General features: G+C 41.7%; 4 protein-coding genes and 1 pseudogene across 8 annotated transcripts in view; all 5 read right to left on the reverse strand.

Annotated features, from left to right (window-relative positions):
* LOC126964308 (cytochrome c oxidase subunit 4 isoform 2, mitochondrial) overlaps positions 1 to 25,976 on the reverse strand; it is a 393,425-nt gene that overhangs the window by 184,746 nt on the left and 182,703 nt on the right. The gene's annotated exons all lie outside the window — the stretch shown is intronic.
* HM13 (histocompatibility minor 13) overlaps positions 1 to 25,976 on the reverse strand; it is a 182,831-nt gene that overhangs the window by 113,313 nt on the left and 43,542 nt on the right. The window lies entirely within an intron of this gene.
* Positions 1 to 25,976, reverse strand: part of REM1 (RRAD and GEM like GTPase 1) — a 753,594-nt gene that overhangs the window by 53,920 nt on the left and 673,698 nt on the right. The window lies entirely within an intron of this gene.
* On the reverse strand, positions 1,648 to 8,937 carry DEFB123 (defensin beta 123). Its single transcript, XM_050807412.1, has 2 exons — positions 8,771 to 8,937; positions 1,648 to 1,877 (listed from the first exon to the last, which is right to left on the reverse strand). The coding sequence occupies exons 1-2, from the start codon at positions 8,826 to 8,828 to the stop codon at positions 1,732 to 1,734; spliced, it is 204 nt and encodes a 67-aa protein (XP_050663369.1). The 5' UTR covers positions 8,829 to 8,937; the 3' UTR covers positions 1,648 to 1,731.
* Positions 12,456 to 15,706, reverse strand: LOC126964112 (regulator of nonsense transcripts 3B-like; annotated as a pseudogene).

Consider the following 25,976-nt stretch of genomic DNA (forward strand, 5'->3'; position numbering starts at 1 on the left):
CTATACTAAAAATATGAAAATTAGTCAGGTGTGGTGGTGCACGCCTGTAATCCCAGCTACATGGGAGGCTGAGGAAGGAGAATCGCTTGAACCCGGGAGGTGGAGATTGCAGTGAGCCGAGATCACTCCACTGTACTCCAGCCTGGGTAACAGGAGTGGGACTTCATCTCAAAAAAAAAAAAAAGAAAAGAGGTTTAATTGACTCATGGCACAAGGAGCATGAAGGCTTCTGAGGAGGCCTCAGGAAACTTTTGAGCATGGCAGAAGGTGAAGGAGAAGCAAGCCTGTCTTACATGGTCAGAGCAGGGGGAAGTGAAGAGCGAGGTGGTGCCACATACTTTTAAACAACCAGATCTTGTGAGAACTCTATCACAAGAACAATACCAAAGGGATGGTGCTAAACCATTCATGAAGGATCCACCTCCATGATCCAATCACCTCTCACCAGGCCCCACCTTCAACACTGGGGATTACAATTCAACATGAAATTTGGGCGGGGACACAGATCCAAGCCGTATCACCATCTTTGGGTCTGCTTCTAATTGATTATTTTTATTCTTGATTATGGGCCATATTTTCCTGCTTCTGTGCATGTCTTATAATTTTAAAATTGTATATTTGTCAGAAATTGTATTCAAGAGAACTATAGAGACTAGAATAGGTGTTATTTTTTCCCTAAGGGAGAGCATGTCCTTTCTTCTGTTAGACAGTTAGGACTGTTGTTAATATATCTCCGCAAGGCCCCATGGGAATGGTGGCTCATTCCTGTATTCCTAGCACTTTGGGAGACTGAGGCGGGCCAGGAGTTCAAAACCAGGCTGGGTAAAAAAGCGAGACCTTATCTCTATAAAAAAAAATTAGAACAAAATACCTCTGCAAACCAAGACGACAAAGTGTTCTTATTTCTTGTGGTGCAAGGTAAGTTGTGGGATTTCAAAGTAATGACTTATTAGATGATAATGAAGGTATAGAGAGTAGTTATTACAGTTAATAATATAACCAAAGATAGTTTGTAAGGGGACAGTAGAATTACTGAGAACAAATTGCATGAATCTCTGAAAATGAGCATACTTATATTTTAAGCCTTCTACCTTAAAAAATTCTACACAAGAGCACATAAGCACATCTTTCGTTAGCTGCCAGAACAATTATGTCATTATATGTCATGGAGATTCCAGAAAATTCCACTATACACTTGTGAAAGAGAGAGCTTAAAAAAGTAAAAAATGTCGGGAGGCCGAGGTGGGCGGATCACAAGGTCAGGAGATCAGAAACATCCTGGCTAACACAATGAAACTCCGTCTCTACTAAAAATGCAAAAAAAAAAAAAAAAAAAAAAAAAAAAAACCCCAAAAAACTAGCCGGGCGTGGTGGCGGGCGCCTGTAGTCCCAGCTACTCGGGAGGCTGAGGCAGGAGAATGGCGTGAACCCGGGAGGCGGAGCTTGCAGTGAGCCGAAATCGCGCCACTGCACTCCAGCCTGGGCGAGACTTTGAGATGGAGCGAGACTCCATCTCAAAAAAAAAAAAAAAAAAAAAAAAAAAAGTAAAAAATGTCTTATTTATTGTGAAAACAGTTTTGACATTCCAAACCACCCGAAAGGCACTCCTGAGAGCTGCTGGGCTTCACTAACAGGCAAACGCAGGGATCAGCCAGAGGTGTTTATTGATAGAGTGTGGGAATCCACTGGGTAACTTCATCTGCATTTTCACGGCTTCAGGCTTCAAGGCACTTAAAATGGCCACCACTTTTCTTTTGGCTGGTACTTGGGCTTCACGCAGCACATTTTATTATTTAGGCAGTAAACATAGACTCTTTCCTTCTTGGAGCATCTGTGACGGCATTTGCCATAAAGATTCCAGCATCTTTGGGTGCCACCTGACACAAAGCAGAAAAAAGAAGGGAGACAGTGTCAGTCCTAAGAAGTAGGCTCTGGGTTTGAAAGGTCTGTAAATGGATGGAAGCAGATGTGATAGAAGGTCCCTTGTTTCCCTTGCTTTTGACCCTTTTCACCTATCACTGTTTTTCTTTTGCTCTCTTTTTTTGCTCCCCACCTTTGACTGACAGAGTGACCTTGGTGTACATCAGCTGAATAAAGCCTTTATGTGAGTGGTGTTTTTTGTTTGTTTGTTTGTTTGTTTTTTGTTTTTTTTTGACGAGTCTTGCTCTGTCACCCAGGCTGGAGTACAGTGGAATGATTTTGGCTCATTGCAACCTCCTTGTCCCAGGTTCAAGGGACTCTCCCACCTCGGTTTCCCTGAGAAGCTAGGACCACAGACATGTGCCACCATGCTTGGCTCACCCTCTAGTCTTTAAGTACCTTTCTGTGCATGTGCAAGAGGAAACTACCAAAGGCCTGGGGGAAAAATAGCAAACAACAAAAAGAAGTAAGCAAAACAATTCCCAATTATTGCACAGGTCTGGGAATAGCTTGTGCTTCCACCTGCCTGAGTGGAAAGACCCTGTAAAATTTGCAGCATTTGGTACTCGGAAGGCTATTGCCTTAGTAGAGGGGGCTAAATTAACCCCAGACTAAAGAATACCCTGTATCTATCCTAACGAAGCTTAAAAGTCAGTCTCGAAAATACTCATCTGATTCCCAGTAACTTAACTGCATGCCAGAAAAATATCTAACACTCTTTAAAGGAGTATAACAAAATACAGAAACCGAAAGTGTAAAAATATTTTTCAGGCATACCAAAAAAAAAAAAAAAAAAAAAAAAGCAAGAAAATATGAGCCATAATCAGGAAAAAACCAAATCAACCAACACAGAAATGACAATGATGATGAAACTAGCAGACAAGGATGATAAAACAGCTATGATAAATATGCTCCAAGTAGTAAAAAAGGTAGAGGAAGCCATGAGCATGATGAGAAGAAATAAAGATGTAAAAAATGTTCATGGCTGGGCTCAGTGGATTAAGCCTGTAATCCCAGAACTTTGGGAGGCTGAGGCTGGTGAATCACCTGAGGTCAGGAGTTTGAGACCAGCCTGACCAACATGGAGAAACCCTGTCTCTACTAAAAATACAAAAAAATTAGCTGGGCGTGGTGGCACATGCCTGTAATCCCAGCTACTCAGGAGGCTGAGGCAGGAGAATAGCTTGAACTCGGGAGGCAGAGGTTGCAGTGAGCCGAGATCGTGCCATTGCACTTCAGCCTGGGCAACAAGAGTGAAACTCTGTCTCAACAAACAAACAAACAAAAAACATGTATATGTATATATTCACAAGGAATACTTGAGATGAAACATTAAATATTAAATGAAAAACATACTTAGTAAGATTAATAGCAGGTTAGACTGAAGAAGAAAAGATAAACAAACTTTAAGACATAGCAGCAACAGAAATCATCCAAAATGAAACACGGAGAGAAAAAAGATGGGGGGGATAAAAGAGCAGAGTGTCAGTGACCCATGGGACAATAACAAGTAGTGTAACATGCATATAATTGGGATACCAAAAGGAGAGGAGAGGGGAGAGGCATAAAAAGTATTTGAAGAAATAATGGCTGAAAAATTTCAAGTTTGATGAAAACTCTAAGCCCATTAGAACCATAACCCTCGGTGAACTACGAGCTGAATAAAACCAAAAGAGAAGCATGCAAGTAATCAAATTGCAAAATCATATGAAAGAAAGAAATCTTAAGCCAGAAGAAAAGACACATTTTGTACACAGGAGAAAATATAAAAATGCTAGAAGAGGCTGGGTGTGGTGGCTCACACTTGAAATCCTGGCACTTTGGGAGGCTGAGGTGGGAGGATCGCTTGAGCCCAAGAGTTTGAGACTAGCCTAGGTGAGACCCTGTCTCTCCAAAAAAATAGAAAAATTAGCCAGGTGTGTTGGTGTGCACCTGTAGTCCAGGCTACTAGGGAGGCTGAGGTGGGAGGATCGCTTGAGCCCAAGAGTTTGAGACCACCTAGGTGAGACCCTGTCTCTCCAAAAAAATAGAAAAATTAGCCAGGTGTGTTGGTGTGCACCTGTAGTCCAGGCTACTAGGGAGGCTGAGGTGGGAGGATCACTTGAGCCTGGGAGGTCGAGGCTGAAGTGAGCTGTGGTCACGCCATTGCACTCTAGCCTAGGTGACACAGTGACACCGTCTCAAGAAAAACAACAACAACCCAGAAGAATTATTGTCAGAAACTGCACACTAGAAGATGGTAGAGAGAGATCTTTAAAGTAATAAAAGGAAAAAGTTAGCCCAGAATTCTTTACAGAGTAAAAATATTCTAAAAGTGGAGAAATAAAGACTTTTTCAGGTATTTGAAAATGGAGAAAATTGATCACTGAAAGCTCTCCTCTTTCCTGCTTCTCTTGTTCACCCCTCCCACTCCTCCTCACAAACCTCTGGATACAGATGCCAATTTGCAGAAAATGCAGAGGTCAGAGGAACACGTTGAATTTTACCTTGAGTATGCAATCAGCAAAATTTATATTGTGGAAAGTTATAGATCAAATGACTTATGTATGTTTCCACAGATAACTTGTAAAGATAAGAAAGGGATGAATATGGAACCAGTAAATTAAAAAATTCAAGGAATCTAAAGAGATATCAGATTTTAACAGTATAAATAGGGTGTCTAGGGATGCACCCCTAGCAATGAGACTGTAAAGGAATGCAGAGAACTGATTGCTATAAAAATCAGGAGAGTGCTTAATTTGGAGGATGAAGACAATTGTAATGGATGCAATAGGTGGAGACATTTTTGGGCTGACTGTCAATACTCTGTTCATTGACCTGCATGGTGGTTACAAGGATGTGCACTTATAACCTCCATTAAGCTGCACACTTGTATTATGTGGTGTGCAGTACCTGTGATTCTGTGTTTTAGTTTACAAAAAGATAAGGAAAAAGCGACCATTTAACAACAAAATCTCAATTTTTAATTTAAGAGTGTCAAGAGGAACTATTGGTGAGTGAGGGGAATGACATTCATACACTTTTTTTAGCATCTGTGGAGGCTACTGAGCAATAACTTACACATTTTAAAGCTATACACAGTCTTTACCTAGCAATTCCTTTCCAGATATCTACACCAGGGAAATACTCACATGTATAGACTGAAAGGCCTATACATTGGAGATAAAACTATACATGAGTGAGACACCTACCCTCAGAGAACTTCCAGTCAAATCAGGGGAGAAAGAGCCATTAAAAAATAGATACCCAGATATTTGATTAACTAGAATCTGGTGAAAATTATAAAGAAAGAACTCAGGGTGCTGTGAGGATGTATAATGGAAGGGCAGGTGTGCCACCTAAATCTCATCTCTGCTGGGTTTCTGGGCTTTACATATGTCTCCTGAATTCCCACAATTAACCTAATGGTGAGTATGACAATATTTTGAAAATATTAAAGTGATGCATATTTCAATCCCCTTTAATCATAAGATCCATTGATTGTCATAAAGCAGAATTGGGCAGAGTTTCTGGGTTTTGGGGGAATGGTGAACAACAGAACAACAAACTCATTGCTCAGCTTAAATGAGATAAGGGTTGTGCATAGAAAGACAATTTTAAGGACCAACATTTATCAAGGAAGTTCAGGGATTTCCAAATTTCAAAGAGCTCCTTTATACATTATTAGGTGAACCTGGCGGGTTCAGGCAATACCACTTCACCATAAGCTATAGGAGGCTAAAGCTGAGGGTCAGGCTAAAGTAGCTCCCATTTAACCTCTGTCACCACTACCATACCCAAAGGGAAGTAGAGGGGAAATACTCTACCCATAATTTCCAGGGAAGCTGGAAGTTTAAATCCAGCTCCTGCAGCAGCAGCACTGGGCCTGAGAGCCCTGCTAGAACCCATGCCTCATTCTGCCAGCCGGATGGTGGACGCACCAACAAGCTAGGGACAAAGCCCTTTCATGTGTCTCCCGCTAGCCATCTACCGGTTGACCTGAACACTCAGGAAGTAGAGATAATTAATGTGAGAAAGGTAGGGGCAAGAGAGTCTCTTGCTATGAATGCCCAGATTGGTTGGAAAAAATTGCCAATGCAGAGGACACTTATTCTTTGCCTCTTAGAGCATATCTCAGGGAAACTGGTAGCTCTTTAGAGAAATTCTTGTCTTTAGCATGGATACAGCACCGCATGGTGCTACTTGAAGGGGGACTAGAAATGGCTGAGGGAAGTGACTGAACATCGCTCTCAGCTCTCTGTTGAATAAAATAGACCCAGAAGGTCCCCAAGTTTCCTTATCTCTGGTTGAGATAGGAAAACCAGTAAGGGACCTGCCAAGAGTACACCCCTAGTGCAGAAGGCAGTAAGGGAGGGTGTGAACAGCCTTAACTTGAGGACCAGATGGAAGATCTGGCTGAGATGAAGGGTCGAGTCAGTGGGGTCCCCAAAAGGGCTAAGAGATTTCATCAGTCATGAAATCCAGTAGTAAGTGCTAGCGGGACACTCACTGATCACATCCAATGAGGGACGTGATCCCAGAAGTCAGTAAGGGTCCAGCACAGGACCCGACACCACCTCCTTATGTTCCTGTCCCAGGGCCCTTGCATTTGCTGTTTTCCCCAACTTGAATTTCCTTCCCTACATATCCACATGGCTCACCCCAGTTGTTCCCTCAGCTCACAGTAAGACATTCCATGAGCATCCTCTTAAAAATGGCAATGACCGGGCATGGTGGCTCAAGCCTATAATCCCAGCACTTTGGGAGGCTGAGGCAAGCAGATTGCTTGAGGTCAGGGGTTTAAGACCAGCCTGGGCAACATGGCCAAACCCTATCTCTACTAAAAATACAAAAATTTGCTAGGCATGGTTGCATGCGCCTGTAATCCCAGTTACTCAGGAGGCTGAGACATGAAAATTGCTGGAATCCAGGAGGTGAAGGTTGCAGTGAGCTAAGATCATGCCACTATACTCCAGCCTGGGTGACACAGCGAGACTCTGTCTCTAAAAAAACAAAACAAAACAAAACGCAAATCACCTTCCCCTTCCCCTGGTGTTCACTATTTCCTTTCCTGCCTATTCTGCTCACTGTACTCATCATCTGACATACCATATGTTTCATTTATTTTTCAAATTCTTTGGGTCCTCTAGTAGAAGGTAAGCTCCAAGAGGACAGAGATTTTGCTTATCTTGTTTTGTTTTATTCACTGCTCTACCTCTAGCACCCATCACAGTGCTTGGAACAAGAAATCCATTCAACTATATTTACTGAATGAAGCAATTAATTATTTGATGACATATCAAGTTAGTTTTCCCTATAACCAGATACTATCCCAGGAAAGAGAAGGGGTGATGGAAGAAAGATACATGCTGAAAGACTCAACACTTATTCAAAAGAGATTGAATTAGCTTAGAAATCATTTTAAAGCAGAAAAGATAAATATTGAACCGCTGAGTTCAGGCCCAGCCCTTAGGTGCCTTGTCACCCTGGGTTGTAAGTGCTATTTAACTGTCTCCCCTAGTTTGCTCCCCTGGTGCCATGTCATTTATCTCTGTAGTCCTGCTCCTCCCACCACAAACACCCACAGTCAGGATGGAAGTTCCTGGGAAAGTTTGGTGAGTTATGGAAAATAAAGAAGACATATTTCTTTTGCAGACTAAAATTTCAGTGTGTTCAGTGTTGTTCCCTCAACCTGACATTATTACACACTTGATGTTATTGCAGTTTGAGAACTGAGGAAATTGATACTCTGAGCAGCTGAGCTTCTTGTTGGGGGTCACAGAGTCAGAAAATGATGGGGCAGGTTTTAACCCGGGGTCTGGGCTTGCCTCTCTACTCCAGGTGAGTGGTGTTTTAGGGCCTCAGGAAGACACAAGGACTGAGGTCAGCTTGTTTAGGAAAGTCACATGTTTCTGACTCTAGAAAGGTTAGCCGACAGCCTCAGGGTGGGTGGAAACTTCTGCCAGATGAGCAGGAAGGGGTAGGTGGCTCATGCTGGAATTGGTGGGTGGTAGGTCTGACCAGGGTCCTTCTCTGTTTAAACCTTCCCATGGGTCCCTCACCTGGCATTCGAGGCCCACCGAGACCTGGAGCTTGAATGCTTCCTCAGCTTTACCCCCGCCTCTCTCCTAACCCACCCCTCCATGTTATGAAGGTCCCTGAAGCTCCCATGCTCTCTCCCGCATCCAGACCTTTGCGTAGGCCGACCTCTCTGCCTGGGACCCCCTTCTGCTTTCTCCTCTTCTTCCTTTTCTATTTTTGACTCACTTTTTAGGACTCAGGATATCCCTCCAGGAGGACTCTCCTTTCCCTCAGCCTGGGCTGGACCATGTGTGCCCAGCCCCCTGGTTTCCCACTGTCACAGCCATGTCACCCTGGGTTGTAAATGCTATTTAACTGTCTCCCCCAGTTAGCTCCCCTGGCGCCATGTCATTTTTCTCCATGGTCCTAGCTTCCAGTGCAGTCTGGCACAGAGACAGCTACAGTATAAATGAGTTTTCTCTGCCATTAAGGTGGCTGTGATCTTCACAAAGCTTCATTCATTCTGGGCAATATTTTGCAAAAGGGTCAGACCTGCCTCTCCTCTTTCCTGCTTCTCTTGCTCACCCCTCCCACTCCTCCTCACACACTAGGCCACCCCCACATGCTCCCTGGAGCTGGGCAGGAAGAGGAGGGATGGAGCGGCTGAGAGAGCAGTTCTGGATGTCGTAGTTGGCATCTATCAGCTGGCACCTGCTGCTGGTGAGGTGCCTCCTGCCTCCTATACGTGGTGCCAGATGGCAAGCTGCAGCCCATCCTTCTAACCCTTGGGATTCCCTGACCAGGCCTTAGTCTGCAAGCCCTGCCCCTTCCTTGAGGAGGTCCAGGTTACCTGGAGTCAGCTGGGATAAGAGCAGCAGCACAGTCAAAGTCAGCAAAAGGAGCTTCATGGCTAAGGCAGCCCAAAGTGAAGCTGCAAGTCCGATGCCACGGCTGAGCTAATGGGAGAGGGGGAGTGCCTGGCCTGTGGCTCACGCTCCCTCAGCTGCCCACGGGTACAGCCCTCACACTCTGACTGGACACGCCTCCCCTTGTCATTTAGGTCAGCAGGGAGAGATCAGCCAACAAGGTCCAGGGCCCAAGACGTTAATACCTCCCATCCTTCCAGCCAGCTCCAAACTGCCTGAACCCAGTGACCAGCAGGAGGCGCCACAAACACCGGCTCCAGACGGTCCGGGAAGAGGGAGATGAAGTTCCCAGCACCAGCCTGTCTGTCACAGCCCCCTGCTGGGTTCTAACATGCGGTGGACCTGCCCTAGGGCCATCCTTCCCCTTCCTCAGAGATCTAAGAACCAACCTCTCAGAATCCCTCTTCTGAACTCGGGTTTTGAAAACTCATTCTTGGTGGGGCACGGTGGCTCATGCCTGTAATCCCAGCAGTTTGGGAGGCCAAGGTGGGCGGATCACTTGAGGTCAGGAGTTCGAGACCAGCCTGGCCAACATGGTGAAACCCCGTCTCTACTAAAAATACAAAAATTAGCCAGGCGTGGTGGTGCATGCCTAATCCCAGCTACTCGGGAGGCTGACGCAGGAGAATCGCTTGAACCTGGGGAGGCTGTAGTGAGCCGAGATCACTCCACTGCACTCCAGACTGGGCGACAGAGTGAGACTTCTCTTCTCATTGTATTTTGATTTTTTTTTAAATTATAGCAACTTAACCCATGCTCTACTTGGTTTTTATAATATTAAGTGATGCAACTAGTAGAAAAGAAAGCTAAATTGAGGAATCTTTAGTGGAGTCCCCTCTGTGTAAATCTTTGACTTCAAAGGGCTATGACATCAGTGTGAAGGTGAATTAGAAATAAGGATACATGCCCCACTGAGAGAATCATAGAGAAAATGGCCTATCTTGAGTCTCAACACTGAATGGAGATGAGGAAAGTACTTGTAAATATAATTAAACCCTCACATGGGCTTGCGGACAAAATTCACACTACCTAGATGATGCCCAAACCTTTTTTTTTTGAGACGGAGTGTCGCTCTGTCGCCCAGTCTGGAGTGCAGTGGTGCCATCTCGGCTCACTGAAACCTCTGCCTCCTGGGTTCAAGCGATTCTCCTGCCTCAGCCTTCTGAGTAGCTGTGATCATAGGCATGCGCCACCATGCCTGGCTAATTTGTGTATTTTTTTTGTAGAGACGGGGTTTTGCCATGTTGGCCAGGCTGGTGTTGAACTTCTGACCTCAGGTGATCTGCCTGCTTTGGCCTCCCAAAGTGCTAGGATTATAGGTGTGAGTCACCGCACCTGCCCTTTTATTTATTTATTTATTTTTGAATGCTGTTACTATTTATTGACATCAAAACAAAACAAGCTAAAACTACAAGTTGCTATTTATTTATTTATTTATTTATTTTAGATGGAGTTTTGCTCTTGTTGCCCAGGCTGGAGGGCAATGGCACCATCTCGGCTCACCGCAACCTCTGCCTCCCAGGTTCAAGTGATTCTCCTGCCTCAGCCTCCTGAGTAGCTAGGATTACAGGCATGTGCCACCATACCCAGCTAATTTTAATTTTACCCAGCTACTAAAAATAGAGACAGGTTTTCTTCATATTGGTCAGGCTGGTCTCGAACTCCGACTTCAGGTGATCCTCCCGCCTAGGCCTCACAAAGTGCTGGGATTACAGGCGTGAGCCACCGTGCCCAGCCCTAAAAGTTGCTATTTAACAGGAACAGACATTGGTGCACTTTCCTTCCTGGAGAAGAGATGCACTCAGATCACGAGATCTAAGATCAAACATGCACTGGATTGTCAGGAGTCAAACAAGGCCTACATTTTACCTCTTAATAGAAAAAATGCTGACAAGGCCTGCATTTTACCTCTTAATAGAAAAAATGCTGAAGACAAAATGAGATGGTTAAAATATTCTTTATGCTAAGCTCATGTAAGCAAACACAAAACTAGAACTAATCTTAAAACTTTAGGACACTGGATACAGAAGTAACATGACTATTTAAATTTTTGCATCAATGAAAGTTTGTTCTACCCTTCACTGTACTTGTACTAAAAGGACATGCTTGTTGCTTCTACACTACATAAAGCCAACAGTTATCATCAACAATGCAATAGAACTAGATCAGAATAAGACTTCAAAACGACTCTGTTCCACCCAAATTAAGAAAATTCAATTCAGGATGAACAACGGCTTTTGATTTTAGAACCAGCTCTTATTTTCCTCTCATGTGATACATAACGGAGTCCTCACTTGACATTTTCCTCTGCAAATTGCAATGCATGTCCTCGCCATCACCTTTTTCTGACACTTTAAAGTTAATTTGTAGAAACTGCAAAAACAATGAAATTATACTTTCAATTCTGAACCTCCAATCAGGTTCCTGCTTTGATATAAAAGTTACTCCTCTGCAGTGTACCCCACCAGTACAGCGATCCCCTTTCTCTCTATTCCTTTGCCCTGAAGGAACTTCCCGATTGCTTAACATGCGCTCTTTGGCTGCCTAGACAGTCAGGACACCTAAGGCCATCTGGACTTATCACTCCTCTCCTCCTTCTTTTCTATGGCTAATATCACCTTCCTGCTTTTTTTCTATTGCTGAATTTCCAGACTCGGTGCTGTCGTCAGGGCAGAGAGTTGATTTCAGCTTCGAGCTCCTGGTTGGTAAAGCTACATCGCTGGAACCTTGTTTCTTATGCAATCTCTCTTGACCACTTCTTTCTTTTCAGTTTTTTTCTGAACTGCCTATTGATTCTGCACTTTCAGCCTTCTTTCCTTTATCCCGAAGTACTTCTTTCTCTTTTTTCATTTCTTCTTTTCTCTTAAAAGTCTTCTCTTTCTCATAGCGCTCCTTCTGCCTACGGCACTCTTCCTCTTACCGCTTCAGCCTCTCTCTCTCAAAGTATGCGCCCTGATCTCATTCATAATCCCGTCCCCCCCTCCCTGTAGTCTCTGCTGCTCTCATCTTCAGGTCTTTTTGGCTTTTCTTATCTATCTATTTATTTATTTGTGACAGAGTCTTGCTCTGTGGTGCAGTGGTGCAATCTCGGCTCACTCTGCAACCTCTGCCTCCTGGGTTCAAGTAATTTTCTTGCCTCAGCCTCCCAAGTAGCTGGGATTACAGGTGCCCGCCACCATGCCTGGCTAATTTTTGTATTTTTAGTAGAGACAGGGTTTTACCATGTTGGCCAGGCTGGTCTCGAACTTCTGACCTTAAGTGATCCGACCACACTGGCCTCCCAAAGTTCTGGGATTACAGGCAGGAGCCACCTCGCCCAGCCCTGGCATTTCATCTTTAAATTCGCTATCAGAACGCTTGGGCAATGTACAACTTTGCCCTCTGGTTCTTTCATCATTCAGATTCTCTTTGTCCAGTTTCTTGGCTTTGTCTCTTTTGTCCAATTCTTTTCCACCTCCTTTTTCTGGCTTCTTGAGTAGCTTAATCTTTGGTTCATCTTTTAACTTGTCCCTTTCTTAAATTCTGTCTATCTTCTTTAGCTTTTCTATATCTTTTCTTTTTCATTTCTCTTCTTTCCATTTCCTCCTCTCTTCTCGTTGTCTTTTTCTTTCTATTTCTTGCCTTCTTCTTTTCTCTTTTCTTCTCTCATTCTCTGCTTGTTTTTCAGGAAGCTCAGAAGTGGGGTTGTCTTTTTAGCTATTAATTCTCTATGTTTTGCTTCTATTTCCTCTAGCAGTGTCTCTGGAGTAGATGTTATTTTCTCATTATCTGCGGCACAACTTTCAAAAACTTTCTATATTCTGGATCATCATCAATAGTCCCAACTTTGGTATCTCTTTTCTTAGTCTTCTTTTTTGTAGGTTTTTGAAAAGGTGCAAATTCTACGATAGCAGGATATTCCTGATCTTTATTGTCAAGGAATACATAACCATCAAAGCAATCCCTGAACAAAATAATGTCCTCTTGGTTTTTAAAGTTGATGTATGCTCTGGCATAGGATATGAGCTAGTATCGTTCGAAAAAAACTCAAAATAATCATGCTCAGGCACAGGTTGAAGATGTTCCTGTATTGGGGGAAATTCGACCCCTGATATTTCACATGGGTTCTTTTCTATTTTCCCAAGTGTTGGCTGGTATGAGAAGAGTACAAAAGAGAGAAATTTTAAAGCTGGGTGTCCGAGGGAGACATCACATGTTGGCAGGTTCCGTGATGCCCCCTGAGCTGTAAAACCAGCAAGTTTTTATTAGCAATTTTCAAAAGGGAGGGAGTGTACGAATAGGGTGTGGGTCACAGAGATCACATGCTTCAAGGGCAGCAAAAGATCACAAGGCAGGAGGTCATGGTGAGATCACAAGGTCAGGGCGAAACTAGAATCACTAATGAACTTCCACGTCCAGCTGTGCACACATTGTCATTGATAAACAAAGTTCAAGAGCAGAGAACCAGTCTGACTGGAATTTGCCAGGCTGGAATTTCCTAATCCTAGCAAGCCTGGGGTTGCTGCAGGAGACTAGGGCGTGTTTCATCCCTATTTACATCTGCATAAGGCAGACACCCCCAGAGCGGCCACTCAGAGGCCTCCTCTGGGAATGCATTCTTTTCCCAGGGCTGTTAATTATTAATATTCCTTACTGGGGAAAGAATTCAGGGATATTTATCTTACCTGTTTTTGTTAATAAGAGAAATATGGCTCTGTTCTGCCTGGCCCACAGGCAGTCACACTTTAAAGTTATCTCCCTTGTTCCCTGAAAATCGCTGTTATCCTGTTCTTAAGGTGCCCAGGTTTCATATTGTTCAAATACACATGCTCTACAAACAACTTGTGCAGTTAACACAATCATGACAGGGTCCTAAAGCGACCTTCATCCTCAGCTTATGAAGACGACGGGATTAAGAGATTAAAGACAGGCATAGGAAATCACAGGAGTATTGATTGGGGAATTGATAAATGTCCATGAAATCTTCACAATTTATGTTCAGAGATTGCAGTAAAGACTGGCGTAAGAAATTATAAAAGTATTAATTACTAAGAAATTATAAAAGTATTAATTAATAAATGTCCATGAAATCTTCACAATTTATGTTTTTTTGCTGCGGCTTCAGCCGGTCCCTCCATTCAGGGTCCCTGACTTCCCGCAGCATTCCTGAAGCTGCTCCTTGGTCAAAGTGGGAGGTGATCTTCGAATTACCACCTTGCTCAGTGCCTCTTTGTTCTCCTTGTTGTGATCCTGCTTATCCAGTTCCCTTGGAACTGTCCCCTGAAGTCCCACCTCCACTGCCTATGGTCTTGGGGGGTGTGGTACAGGGGGTTAATGGTTAGCAGGGTTACTCACTTCTCCTTAGGCCTATGCTCCTTTTCTTCCTTTATGGCCACAGATACCTTCCTTGTGGCAGCAGCTCAGCTGGAACGGCACTCCTTTTTTTTTTTTTTTTTTTTTCTTTTTTCTTTTTTTTGTGACGGAATCTTACTCTGTCACCCAGGCTGGTGTGCAATGGTGAGGCCTTGGCTCACTGTGACCTCCACCTCCCAGGTTCAAGTGATTCTCCTGCCTCAGTCTCCTGAGTAGCTGGGACTAAAGGCATGCGCCACCACACCCGGCTAATTTTTGTATTTTTAGTAGAGATGGGATTTCATCATGTTTGCCAGGCTGGTCTCAAACTCCTGATCTCAAGTGATCCACTCGCCTCAGCCTCCCAAGGTGCTGGGATTACAGGTGTGAGCCACTGCACTCGGCCCCAAATCCTTAGTTAAGGACTTAATTTAAATTACTTGATGTGCCTGGTAGAAAAAACACAGAGACCTTGAAAAGAACCATTTTCAACTCAGGCTACAAAGTTTTCTTTTCTTTTCTTTTCTTTTCTTTTCTTTTCTTTTCTTTTCTTTTCTTTTCTCTTCTCTTCTCTTCTCTTCTCTTCTCTTCTCTTCTTTTCTTTTCTTTCTTCTCTCTCTCTCGATGGAGTTTCACTCTTGTTGCCCAGGCTGGAGTGCAGTGGCACCATCTGGGCTCTCTGCAACCTCCGCCTCCTAGGTTCAAGTGATTCTCCTGCCTCAGCCTCCTGAGCAGCTGGGATTATAGGAGTAAGCCACCATGCCCAGCTAATTTTTGTATTTTTAGTAGAGATGCGGTTTCGCTATGTTGGGAGGCTGGTCTCGAATTCTTGACCTCAGCCTCCCAAAGTGCTGGGATCACAGGCATGAACCACTGCTCTGGCCTGTTTTTAAAATAGTTTGTTTCTCTGCTGAGATTCACTGTGAACACGTTTTTATTTATGTCAAACAGCAAGGTTATAATAGCTATTTTAAAATCCTGGTCTGCTAATTCTAACCTTTGAGTCATCTTGAGGTTGATCTTGGTTGTTTTTCTCTTGAGAATGGGTCACCTTTTTCTCTTTCTTTGTATACTGAGTAATTTTGGATTATAACTTAGATATTATGAAAGCCATGTTATGGAAACTTTGAATTCTCTCATATTTCCTCAAAGAATGCTGACATTTTTGGCATTCAGTTAATTTGGTTGGACTGCAACTGCAAACTCTGTCTCTTGGGTAGCAGCTCAAACCTTAGTTCGGGTCTTTTATTCTTAGCTGGACTGCATGAGGTCTGCTCTGTGTTTATGAGATTCAGGGGTCAGCCAGAGATTTGGTCAAAGTTTATACACAGAAATTGTGGTTCCCTTTCTCTGACTCTTTTTGGGATTCCCCCCTTACTTTGCAATGTCTGTGGTGGTTTCAAACTCTGTCCTCTGTTTTTTAGGCCATAAAGACTGAAGGTTTTCTGTGAGTTTTAGCTGTCTTATATGGTGCCAACTGTGGCCTGCTCTGAGACTAAAAGCTGAAAAAAGTGGCAGACTTACCCCATGCTACCTCCTTTCAAGTGTCAGCTCCCTTTTTGAATCTGTCTGCTTTTGTTCTGTGAACAGTTCCTTCAAGTAATTTGTTTTGTATTTTATTGAGAGTTTATAGTTGTTATCTGTGGGAGGTTAGGTACATTAGAAACTTACTCAGACATATTACTCAGCCCATTTCAAGTCATTAACTGTAAACAATGGCAAGTTAATTATGTGTGCTAAAGTATTTAACATACCCATAAAGAGAGCTTTTTTTTTTTTTTTAAACAAATGGGGAGTGACAACCAATTAAAGAATCTATGTATTATTCCAAATTTTCATAAGTGTAGCCACTTAAAATAACATATATTTATTATTTCACAGTTTCTGTGGGTCAGAAGTCACCCAGTTAGCCAAGTCTTCTATTTTAGGGTCTCACAAGACTGCAGTCAAGGTGTTGTTGAGGGCTGCAATCTCATCTGAGACTCAACTGGGGAAGGATATGTTTCTATGCTCATGTGGTTGTTGGCAGCCTGCAAGTCATTATAGGTTGTAAGACCCAGGGTCTCAGTTTCTTGCCAGATATTGGCTGGGAGTGTCCTCTGTTTCTTGTCATGTGTGCCTCCCTAACATGGTCACTTGCTTCATCAATGTCAGCAAGGGAGAGGGACTTCTAGCAAGATAGATTATAATCTTACGCAATGTAATCACAGATATTACATTCCATCCTCTTTACCAGCTGTATTCTGTTGGTTAACAGCAAGTCACAGGTCCTACCTACACTCAAGGGAAGGAGATCTCAAATGTGTAAGTAACAGGAGGCAGGGATAAGGGGAAAGACTCTTAGAGTCTTTTCATGGCAGTTATGAAATCATTTTAGAAAGTGATAAACAGGATAGAGTAGGGTAAAATAGACAAGAGGATATTGCTTTCAGTAAAAGCAACTACTGTCCATAGAAGTTTTGATTCAATCAATCGATAATTGAATTCAATAATAATAATTCAATATATGTATATCTAATATATATTATGATTTCTATGTCATTATATATATCATCATACATATCTTGATCACCATGTAAAATATATTGTGTCACGGTCAAAAAGATTTGAAAAACACACCATTAGATATATAAATAGAAGGCATAACTTTTAAAATAGCAGAAGGGAAAAGTGGAATGAGAAAAAAATTTCAAATATGAGATTAAGAAAGGAGAAAAAAAGAAACACAAAAACGTTACTTTTTCTGCCTCCTGTCTTCCTGTTTTATGGTCTGAAGTTTCTCTCAAGGCAATAAGGTGGGGCAATCACAGGGCTCGCATTGTTTATTTATCATATCTCAAGAAACACTGTCCTCCATTCCTCAATGTCTAATGTTTTAGAAAGTATCAATTTATATTTTCTGCCTGATTGTTTAGTTGTTTCAGGTGGAAAGATCAATATAGTCCCTGTCACTCCATCTTGGTCAAGAGTGAAAGTCCCAGTCCCAGATAGCTTACCCACAAGTTCTACCAAACATTCCTGGGACAAATAATAAATAATAATAACAAAAATTTCAGTTCACACAAATTTTCCCAGAGAAGATGAAAAGGAGTATTTCCCCTAAGAAAAATCATATTTGCCCTCCCGGTCCTTCCAGTGGTTTGAGACACTGGTATACACTTTTTGCCAGATATGCTCTTCTCCAATATCAGTGCTCAAGACATAGTGAAGAAAAAAAAAAAAATTCCCCGAATGATGATGATTAGAGACATCGCCACTAAAAAACTACATTTATAAGCTAGGATTTGTTATATGCAAATATTTTCTGCCTCTTATTTTGTTCTGTTTAAAATATTAACGTACATTTGTATAAATAATGCTTTAAAAAAAAAAAAAAGAAAAGGAGTATTTCCCCACTCATGTTATGAGGCCAGCATAACTTGACTAAAACCTGGAGCGTACAGAATTAGGAAAGCCAATCTCTCTTAGAAACATAGATGTGGAAATCTTAGATGGAACACTGGCACAGCAAGTCCAGAAATATGTAAAATGTCAATACTTTGTGACTAAGTTGGGTTTATCCTAGGAATGCAAGTTGGATTTCAAATTAGAAAATCAGTTAATATAATTTGCCAAATTAACACTTTTCTGGTTAAAAATAAAAAACAATGTTAATAGCATTTTAAATTTTAATTTAGTTTAATTTAATTTTTCTTGAGACAGAGTTCCACTCTGTCGCCTAGGCTGGAGTGCAGTGGTGTGATCTCAGCTCACTGCAACCTCTGCCTCCCAGGTTCAAGTGATTCTCCTGCCTCAGCCTCCTGAATAGCTGGGATTACAGGTGCCCACCACCACCATGCCCGGCTAATTTTTGTATTTTTAGTAGAGACGAGGTTTCACCACGTTGGCCAGGATGGTCTCAAACTCCTGACCTCAGGTGATCCACTTGCCTCGGCCTCCCAAAGTGCTGGGATTACAGGTATGAGCCACTGCATTCAGTCGTTAATAGCTTTATTTATTTATTTATTTATTTATTTATTTGAGATGGAGTCTCGCTCTGTCTCCCAGGCTGGAGTGCAGTGGCCTGATCTCGGTTCACTGCAAGCTCCGCCTCCTGGGTTCATGCCATTCTCCTGCCTCAGCCTCCTGAGTAGCTGGGACTACAGGTGCCCGCCACCACGCCTGGCTATTTTTTTTTTTTTTTTGTATTTTTAGTAGAGACGGGGTTTCGTCGTGTTAGCCAGGATGGTCTGGATCTCCTGACCTGGTGATCCACCCGCCTCGGCCTACCAAAGTGCTGGGATTACAGGCGTGAGCCACCGCGCCTGGCCAATAGCATTTTTAAACATCAGAAATTAAAATAAAATACAATTTATAAAAGCACATCATTGACTTTTGGGTAAAAACAGTGGATTGAATACAAATATTTTTAGTTATTCACTCCCCAAACCTCACTTAAGTGACAGCAACTATAGCAACATTTTTAAAAAAATCATAAACCAATAAATAGGAGGAGGTAATAGAGGACACAACAATTTAGAAGCTAGAAGGCAGCTGGATGAGCTGGAAATGAGTAAGCAGTCTAAAGAAAACTGAATTAAAGCTGGAAGTGGGGAAAACAAAGGACCAACCCAATTTAAACCACAAAATAAATAAAAGCTCAGACTCTAGTGGCACCATAAACATCTAGAAATAGGGGGAAATGTGGAGGAGTTAAAATAAGGAGGTTTGGTTGAAATAGTATTTAAGAATCAAATCCTTAGATACTCTATTCCTTCTCCTTTTCATGCAGCCAGCCATCACTCTGTACTTATAATACTATACTACCCCAATCCTGAAAAAAAGACTTCAACCCCTTCTATAGCAAGGGTGAAACAGAGGCCCTCTGAACCTGGGGATTCCAAGCATAACTGAAGATAAATTTAGTAAGCAGAAAATGGGAGGATTAGCTGAAGCATGTATATTGGTTGCTGAGAAACTATTTAGCCCCCAGGCTTCATTCTCCACTTAACTCTCAGAATTCCCAGCAGATTAGTAGAGAAGTAGAAAAGAGCCTAAAAAAACTGACACCGGCATTTCTCCACTAAATGACCCAGTCAAATCACCTTACTGTCAATGTCACAATTGGTAAGCCCCATTCATGTGCTTAATCAGCATTTTAATCTCTCATTCTTAAAAATTAACAAATATCCGCCAGGTGCAGTGGCTTATGCCTGTAATTCCAGCATTTTGGGAGGCCGAGGCCAGCAGATTACTTGAGGCAAGGAGTTTGAGACCAGCCTGGCCACAATGGCAAAACTCTGTCTCTACTAAAAATACAAAAATTAGCCGGGCGTAATGGCGGACAACTATAATTTCAGCTACTCAAGAGGCTGAGGCAGGAGAATCACTTAAACCCGGGAGATGGAGGTTGCAGTGAGCCAAGATTGCACCACTGTACTCCAGCCTGGGTGACAGCGAGACTGTCTCAAAAAGCAAAGCAAAACAAAACAAACAAACAAAGGAACCACAAATATTGCCACTAAAGTATCTATTATGAAAATTAGATACCAAAACCAAACAGAACAAAATCATTCATTGAGTTTCTAATAAGCTTTGCAGTGGCCCACTTTTATATGTAAGTACATAATTATATATAAAAGTGGAACATGTCACACAGCCACTAACTGGCACAGCCAGGACAAGGAGCTGAATATTTCAGCTTGTCTTCTCTCACCCTCCATGCCAAAATGCTTCCTGAAACTGAGGATTTTAGGCACTGGGGCTTCCTCTCTTAGATAGGAAATAATCCAATAGACACATTCTCCTAAGATACGAATGATCGTCCTTTCTTCTTTACTCCTCAGCTCTCAAACTGGGAATTGCATTTGAAAAAAGGAGCTTGCTTAATTTACATTAGAACCATGATAATGGTGGATTTCTAAACCAGAGAATATGGGGCTTTGTAGGGCATAGTAAAGACTGTGGATTTTTTTTTTTTCCTAGTTGTGATGTGGAGTCTTGGAGGATTTTTAACCTGAGTTATAACAAGGGCTGACATATATTTTAAAAAGTATCCTTCTGGGTTGTATGATTTATTCTTGCTGGTCCCTAAAAGATGATGGTGGACAAAGGGAGGTGTGTGAGCTCGGGGTGTGGGGGCCACACTGGGTGCGGGGGTGTTGGGATGGTGGCTGAGCATGAAAAAGACAGGCTGTCCTAGAGCGAACTGTACCCGTGGGCAGCTAATGGCACGTGTGAGTGACACAATTCCCAACTGATTAGAGGCAGCAGAGAGTCCTGAGCTCGCCTCCATTTCTTGCCACTTCACCAGAGCTGAGACTACTCTGTGGGCTACTTGAAGTCATGAAGCCTTTTTTGGTAACTTTGGCTGTGCTGCTGCTCTTCTTCCAAGTCACTCCAGGTAACCTAGACCTCTTCAGGGGAGGGTCTGGGAGTAGACAGTGAGTCTTGGTCAGGGTACACCAGGGCCTGGGAGGATGGGCTGACAGGGAGTAATGTGAAATATTAATTGTCTGGAGGAAGAGGAAAGAGTCTCCAGATCCTGGTTTAGAACATGACTCACCATTTTCAAGTTCTGTAATGCCCCCAGCAATCTACTTGGTGCCTATGAGTTTCAGTTTATTCCTTTCTCAATTTAAAATAATAAATTAGGTCGAGGGATCAACATTGGAGACCCTGAAATTTTGATGTAAAACAAACGTAGCTTTTAAAATTTTCTGTAATTCGTTTGAATGTTTCCCATCCTGCTGGTAGGAAAAGTGAGAGTTAGGGCACAGGGATGTACGCAACTTCAGAAGACAATTGTATTCATCTTTTTTGATTTAAAAGAGCCTCTCAGATTAGCTCATTCTGCTTTAAAATGTTCAGTCTTTCAGCATTTCTGCTTTCATCCTGCCCCCTTCTTCTTCTCAGGATGGCAGCTGGATTTAGGGGATAGTGGACATGTCATTGCTTAGTTAAATAACTCGTTCGTTCAGTAAATATTGTTGAGTGGATTCCGTGTGCCAGGCACAGGTGCTGGAGATAGAGCAATGAATCAACCAACCAACCAACCAACCAACCAACCAACCAACCAACCAAACAAACAAACAAAATCTCCAACTTCTTGGAGCTTATGATTCTATTGGAGGAGGGAATGAGCAGGGTAAGCAGGGGATAGCAAGTATCAGGGGATGTGAGTTTGGAGCTTAAAAAGGGGTATTAAGGAAATGCCTCACTGAGAAGGTGACATTCAAATGAAGACTCGAAGGAAGTGAGGGGTGAACCATACAGATATGTTGGGAAGAACCTTCATTTATAAGCTGAATTCCTTATCAAAGAGGCATTTTCCCTCATCTATTTGGTTACCTCGGGGTTTAGAGAGTTCAGAGAGGAAGGCAGGATAAATGCTTGAGTTTATCTTTGCTTAATCAGTTTGAGAGATAATGAATTAGTTTTCTATCAGCCTCTGAGGTTGAGCCATTAGGTTTTCTTAAATATTATTTATTTTGAACTGATGATTCTAAGCAATGAGTTCAATCTATTACAATTATTATCGCTATAGAAGTACAAATTGTCCTAATCTTGGCCAATAAGAGTCTCTTTAATTTGGCTCATTAGTCTTTTAGATATATCCCTATCAGTCTTTGATGGCTTTCTTGGTATCTGGTACTACAGAATGTTTCAAGATCATCTTGTAATTTACTGCCCAATAACTGGAATCCACCATATCTCCAAGAAGTCCTGTTTTTTAAAAAAAAGTTTACGGGGAGATAGTATTTTAAGATTACAACATGGGTACTAGGGATACTAATTTCTACTAGTTAGTCATTGTTTCTAAACTTTCTTAGTGACCAGAGCTGGAAAAATTTCAGTCTATTTATCCATCTGTCAATCATCTATTTATTTTATCTATTTAAATATAAAATACTTGTGAGTTCATATTGGCATTTTCAATTCAAATTCAGAACTCAAATTCAGAATCAACTTTTATATACATCAGTATTTTCTTTTCTATACTGAGAATTCTGGTTCTCAAGGTCACAGAGGATGATAGAATTAGAATATCCCATGATTACTCATTTGATTGATCTCTCGTTACATATACAATAGTCGTGGTAAATTAATATCAATCCTACCATAATGTCATGATTACCCAAACTAGTTAAGATGTCTGCATATGCTGTCACCATTATTCTCTTATTTTTATGTTGTACTGTATTTATATTGTCAGAACATATAGCCATTACGTACTTCACTCCCTCTTTTAAAATCCTCATTTTGGTTCTACAAGTATCTTTATATTTAATATTTAGTTCTGTATCAATGTTCCTCTCATTTGCTTGTCTACAGCTCTTTTTCTAGTAGATTCTTTAGAAAGGGCTCATGGGTTTCACTGGATATTTCCTGAGTTTCAATATGGTGATAGACTATAACACCACCCTAGATATCTAGAGGGAATGCCTCCTTCTTCTACAGCCCCCTTCTTCTGTCTGGCCCTCTGTTAGTCTTTTCAATCCAGGACCCATTTCTGCTCATAACTGATATCAGGTCCTTTCTTTTTTCTTTTTGCAGTAGGCAGCATTGAAAAATGTTGGAATTTTCGTGGCTCCTGCCGTGACGAATGCCTGAAGAACGAAAAGGTCTATGTTTTCTGCATGAGTGGTAAATTGTGCTGTTTGAAGCCCAAGGACCAACCACATTTACCACAGCGTACAAAGAATTAGTGCTTTAAAGTCTGAGGCCACAAAAATGAAGATAAACTTGCCCTGACTCTGATGTCAGTAGATTCCTGAGCTTTATTAAAACATCTTTGGCTGACTTCTGTGTTTGTCTCTTAGTATACCTAATCAAGCTCAAGCAGAAAATGTGTGGGTAAAGTTGTATATACATGAGAGGAAACTGGACCTACTATGTGCTAGGTATTTTGGATACTTTCCTTTTTATTTATTTATTTTTGTTTTAGTGATGGAGTCTCAGTCTGTCACCCAGGCTGGAGTGTAGTAGCATGATCATGAATCACAGCAGTCTTGAACTCCTGGGCTCAAGCAGTCCTCCTGACTCAGCCTCCGGAATAGCTGGGACTAATGCCTGGCTAATTTTGTTTTCTTTGTAGAGATGAAGTCTTGCTTTGTTGCCCACACTGGTCTCAAACTTCTGGCCTCAACCTTTCCTCCTGCCTCCGTCTCTCGAAGTGCTGGGATTATAGGCGGGAGCCACCACACGCAGAGCTTTTCCTTTTTTATGAAAAAGGAAATCTCATCTATTCCTTAATTTTTTAAGTGGTTTTATTGAGGTATAACTGATAAATAAAAATTATGTATATTTAAGGTATGCAACATGATGATTTGATATGCAAATACACTGTGAAATGATTACCACAGTCAAGTTAATTAATGCATCCATCACCTCACATGGTTACCAATTTTTTTTTTTTTTTACAGTGTGTTGAAACACTTAAGATCTACTGTCTTAGTAACTCTCAAGTATATTGTATAGTATTGTTAACTGTAGTCACTAGTGTGGTTTGGACATTTTTATTCCCTCCAAAATTCATGTTGAAACACAATGCCCAATGCAACAGTATTAAGAGGTATGATCTTTAGGAGGTGATTGGGTCAGGAGGGCTCCACCCTCATGAAAGGAATTCGGTGAGCTTTTAAAAGGGCTTGACAGAAGGAGTTTGCCCCTTTTCACCCCGTGTGTCCCTTTCCCCCATGTGAGGACGCAGCGTTCCTACCCTCTGGGAGATAATGCAACAAGGAACCATCTTGGAACCAGAGAAACGGGGCCCTCACGAGCCGTGATCTTGGGCTTCCCAGTTTCCAGAATTGTGAGAGATAAATTTCTCTTCTTTATAAGTCATTCAGCCTCAGGTATTTTGCTACAGCAGCACAAATGATCCCAGACAATCACCATGCGTAACAGTTGATCTCCAGCACTTACTCATCTTATAACGGAAAGTTTGTATCCTTTGACTAACATCTCCTCATTTCCCACATCTCTCAGCCCCTGGAAACCATCATTTTATTATCTGTGTCTGCAAATTCAACGTTTTTAGATTCTACATATAAGTGAGATCATGCATTATTTGTCATTTGGTAATTGGCTTATTTCCCTTAAGATAATGTCCTCTAGGTTCATCTGTGTTATCATAAATGGCAGGATTTTCTTTTTTTATGGCTGAATAATACTTCATTGTATAATATACTATATTTTCTTTATCCATCCATCCATAAACAGGCATTTAGGTTGATTCCGTATCTTGGCTAGTATGAATAATACTGCAATGAGCGTGGGAGTGCAGGTATTCCTTCAACATACTGAATTCATTTCCTTTGGATATCTACCCATGTATTTGTCTGTTCTCACTGTGCTATAAAGAAATACCTGAGACTCGGTAATTTATAAACAAAAGAGGTTTAATTGACTCACAGTTCTGCATGGCTGGAGAGGCCTCAGGAAGCTTACAATCATGGCAGAAGGTGAAGGGGAAGCAAGGCACATCTTCCATGGCAGCAGTTAAGAGAGAGGTCACCAGGGGACTGCCAAACACTTTCAAAAACCATCAGATCGTGTGCGAACTCACTCATTACCACGAGAACAGCATGGGGGAAACTGCCCCCACAATCCAGTCACCTCCCACCAAGTCCTTCCCTTGACATGTGGGGATTACAATTCAAGATGAGATTTGGGTGGCGACACAGAGTCAAACTATATCAACCCAGGATTCATATAGTAATTATATTTTTATTTTTTTGAGGAACTTTCATATGGTTTTCCTTAATGGCTGCACTAATTTACATTCCTACCAATAGTATGCCAGTGTTCTTTTTTCTTCATATCCTCGCCAACACTTGTTATCTATCATCTTTTTGATAATAGCCATTCTAACAGGTGTAAAATGATATCCTGTGGCTTTAATTTGCATTTCCCTGATGATTTGTGATGTTGATGATTTTTTTTCATATACTGGTGGGACATTCATATGTCTTCTTTTAAGAAATGTCTATTCAGGTCCTTTGCCTATTTTAAAATCAAGTTATTTATTTTCTAATTATTGAGTTATATGAGTTTCCTTATATATTTTGGATATTAACGTCTTATCAGATGTTTGAATTGCAAATATTTTCTTCCATTCTGTAGGTTGTCTCCTCACTCTGTTGATTTCCTTGACTGTGCAGAAGCTTTTTAGTTTGATGTAATCCCATTTGTCTATTTTTTCCTTTGTTGCTTGTGCTGTTGGGATCATATCCAAAATATCATTGCTCAGACGAATGTCATGGAGATTTTTCTCCTTGTTTTCTTCTAGTAGTTTCACTGTTTCAGGTCTTATGTTTAAGTCTTATATCCATTTTGAGTTGATTTTTGTATATGGTGTGAGATAAGGGTCTAACTTCATTCTTCTGCATGTGGATATCCAGTTGTTGCAACATCATTTATTGAAGAGATATCCTTTCCCTTTTGTGTGTTCTTGGCACCATTGTTGAAAATCAATTGACTGTAAATGCATGGATTTATCTCTGGACTCTCTATTCAGTCCCATTGGTCTGTGTGTCTGTTTTTATGCCAGTACCGTGCTGTTTTTATTACTATCCTGCAACTTTACTAAATTCCTTATTTTTTGATGCTATTGTAAGTGGGATTGCTTTTAAATATCTTTTTGTTTTTTTTTTTTGAGACGGAGTTTCGCTCATCACCCAGGCTGGAATGCAATGGCATGATCTTGGCTCACTGCAACCTCCACCTCCCAAGTTCAAGTGGTTCTCCTGCCTCAGCCTCCCAAGTAGCTGGGATTACAGGCTCCCGCCACCATGCCCCGCTAATTATTTTGCTTTT

Source organism: Macaca thibetana, chromosome 10 (assembly GCF_024542745.1).
Source record: "Macaca thibetana thibetana isolate TM-01 chromosome 10, ASM2454274v1, whole genome shotgun sequence".
Lineage (NCBI taxonomy): Eukaryota > Metazoa > Chordata > Mammalia > Primates > Cercopithecidae > Macaca > Macaca thibetana.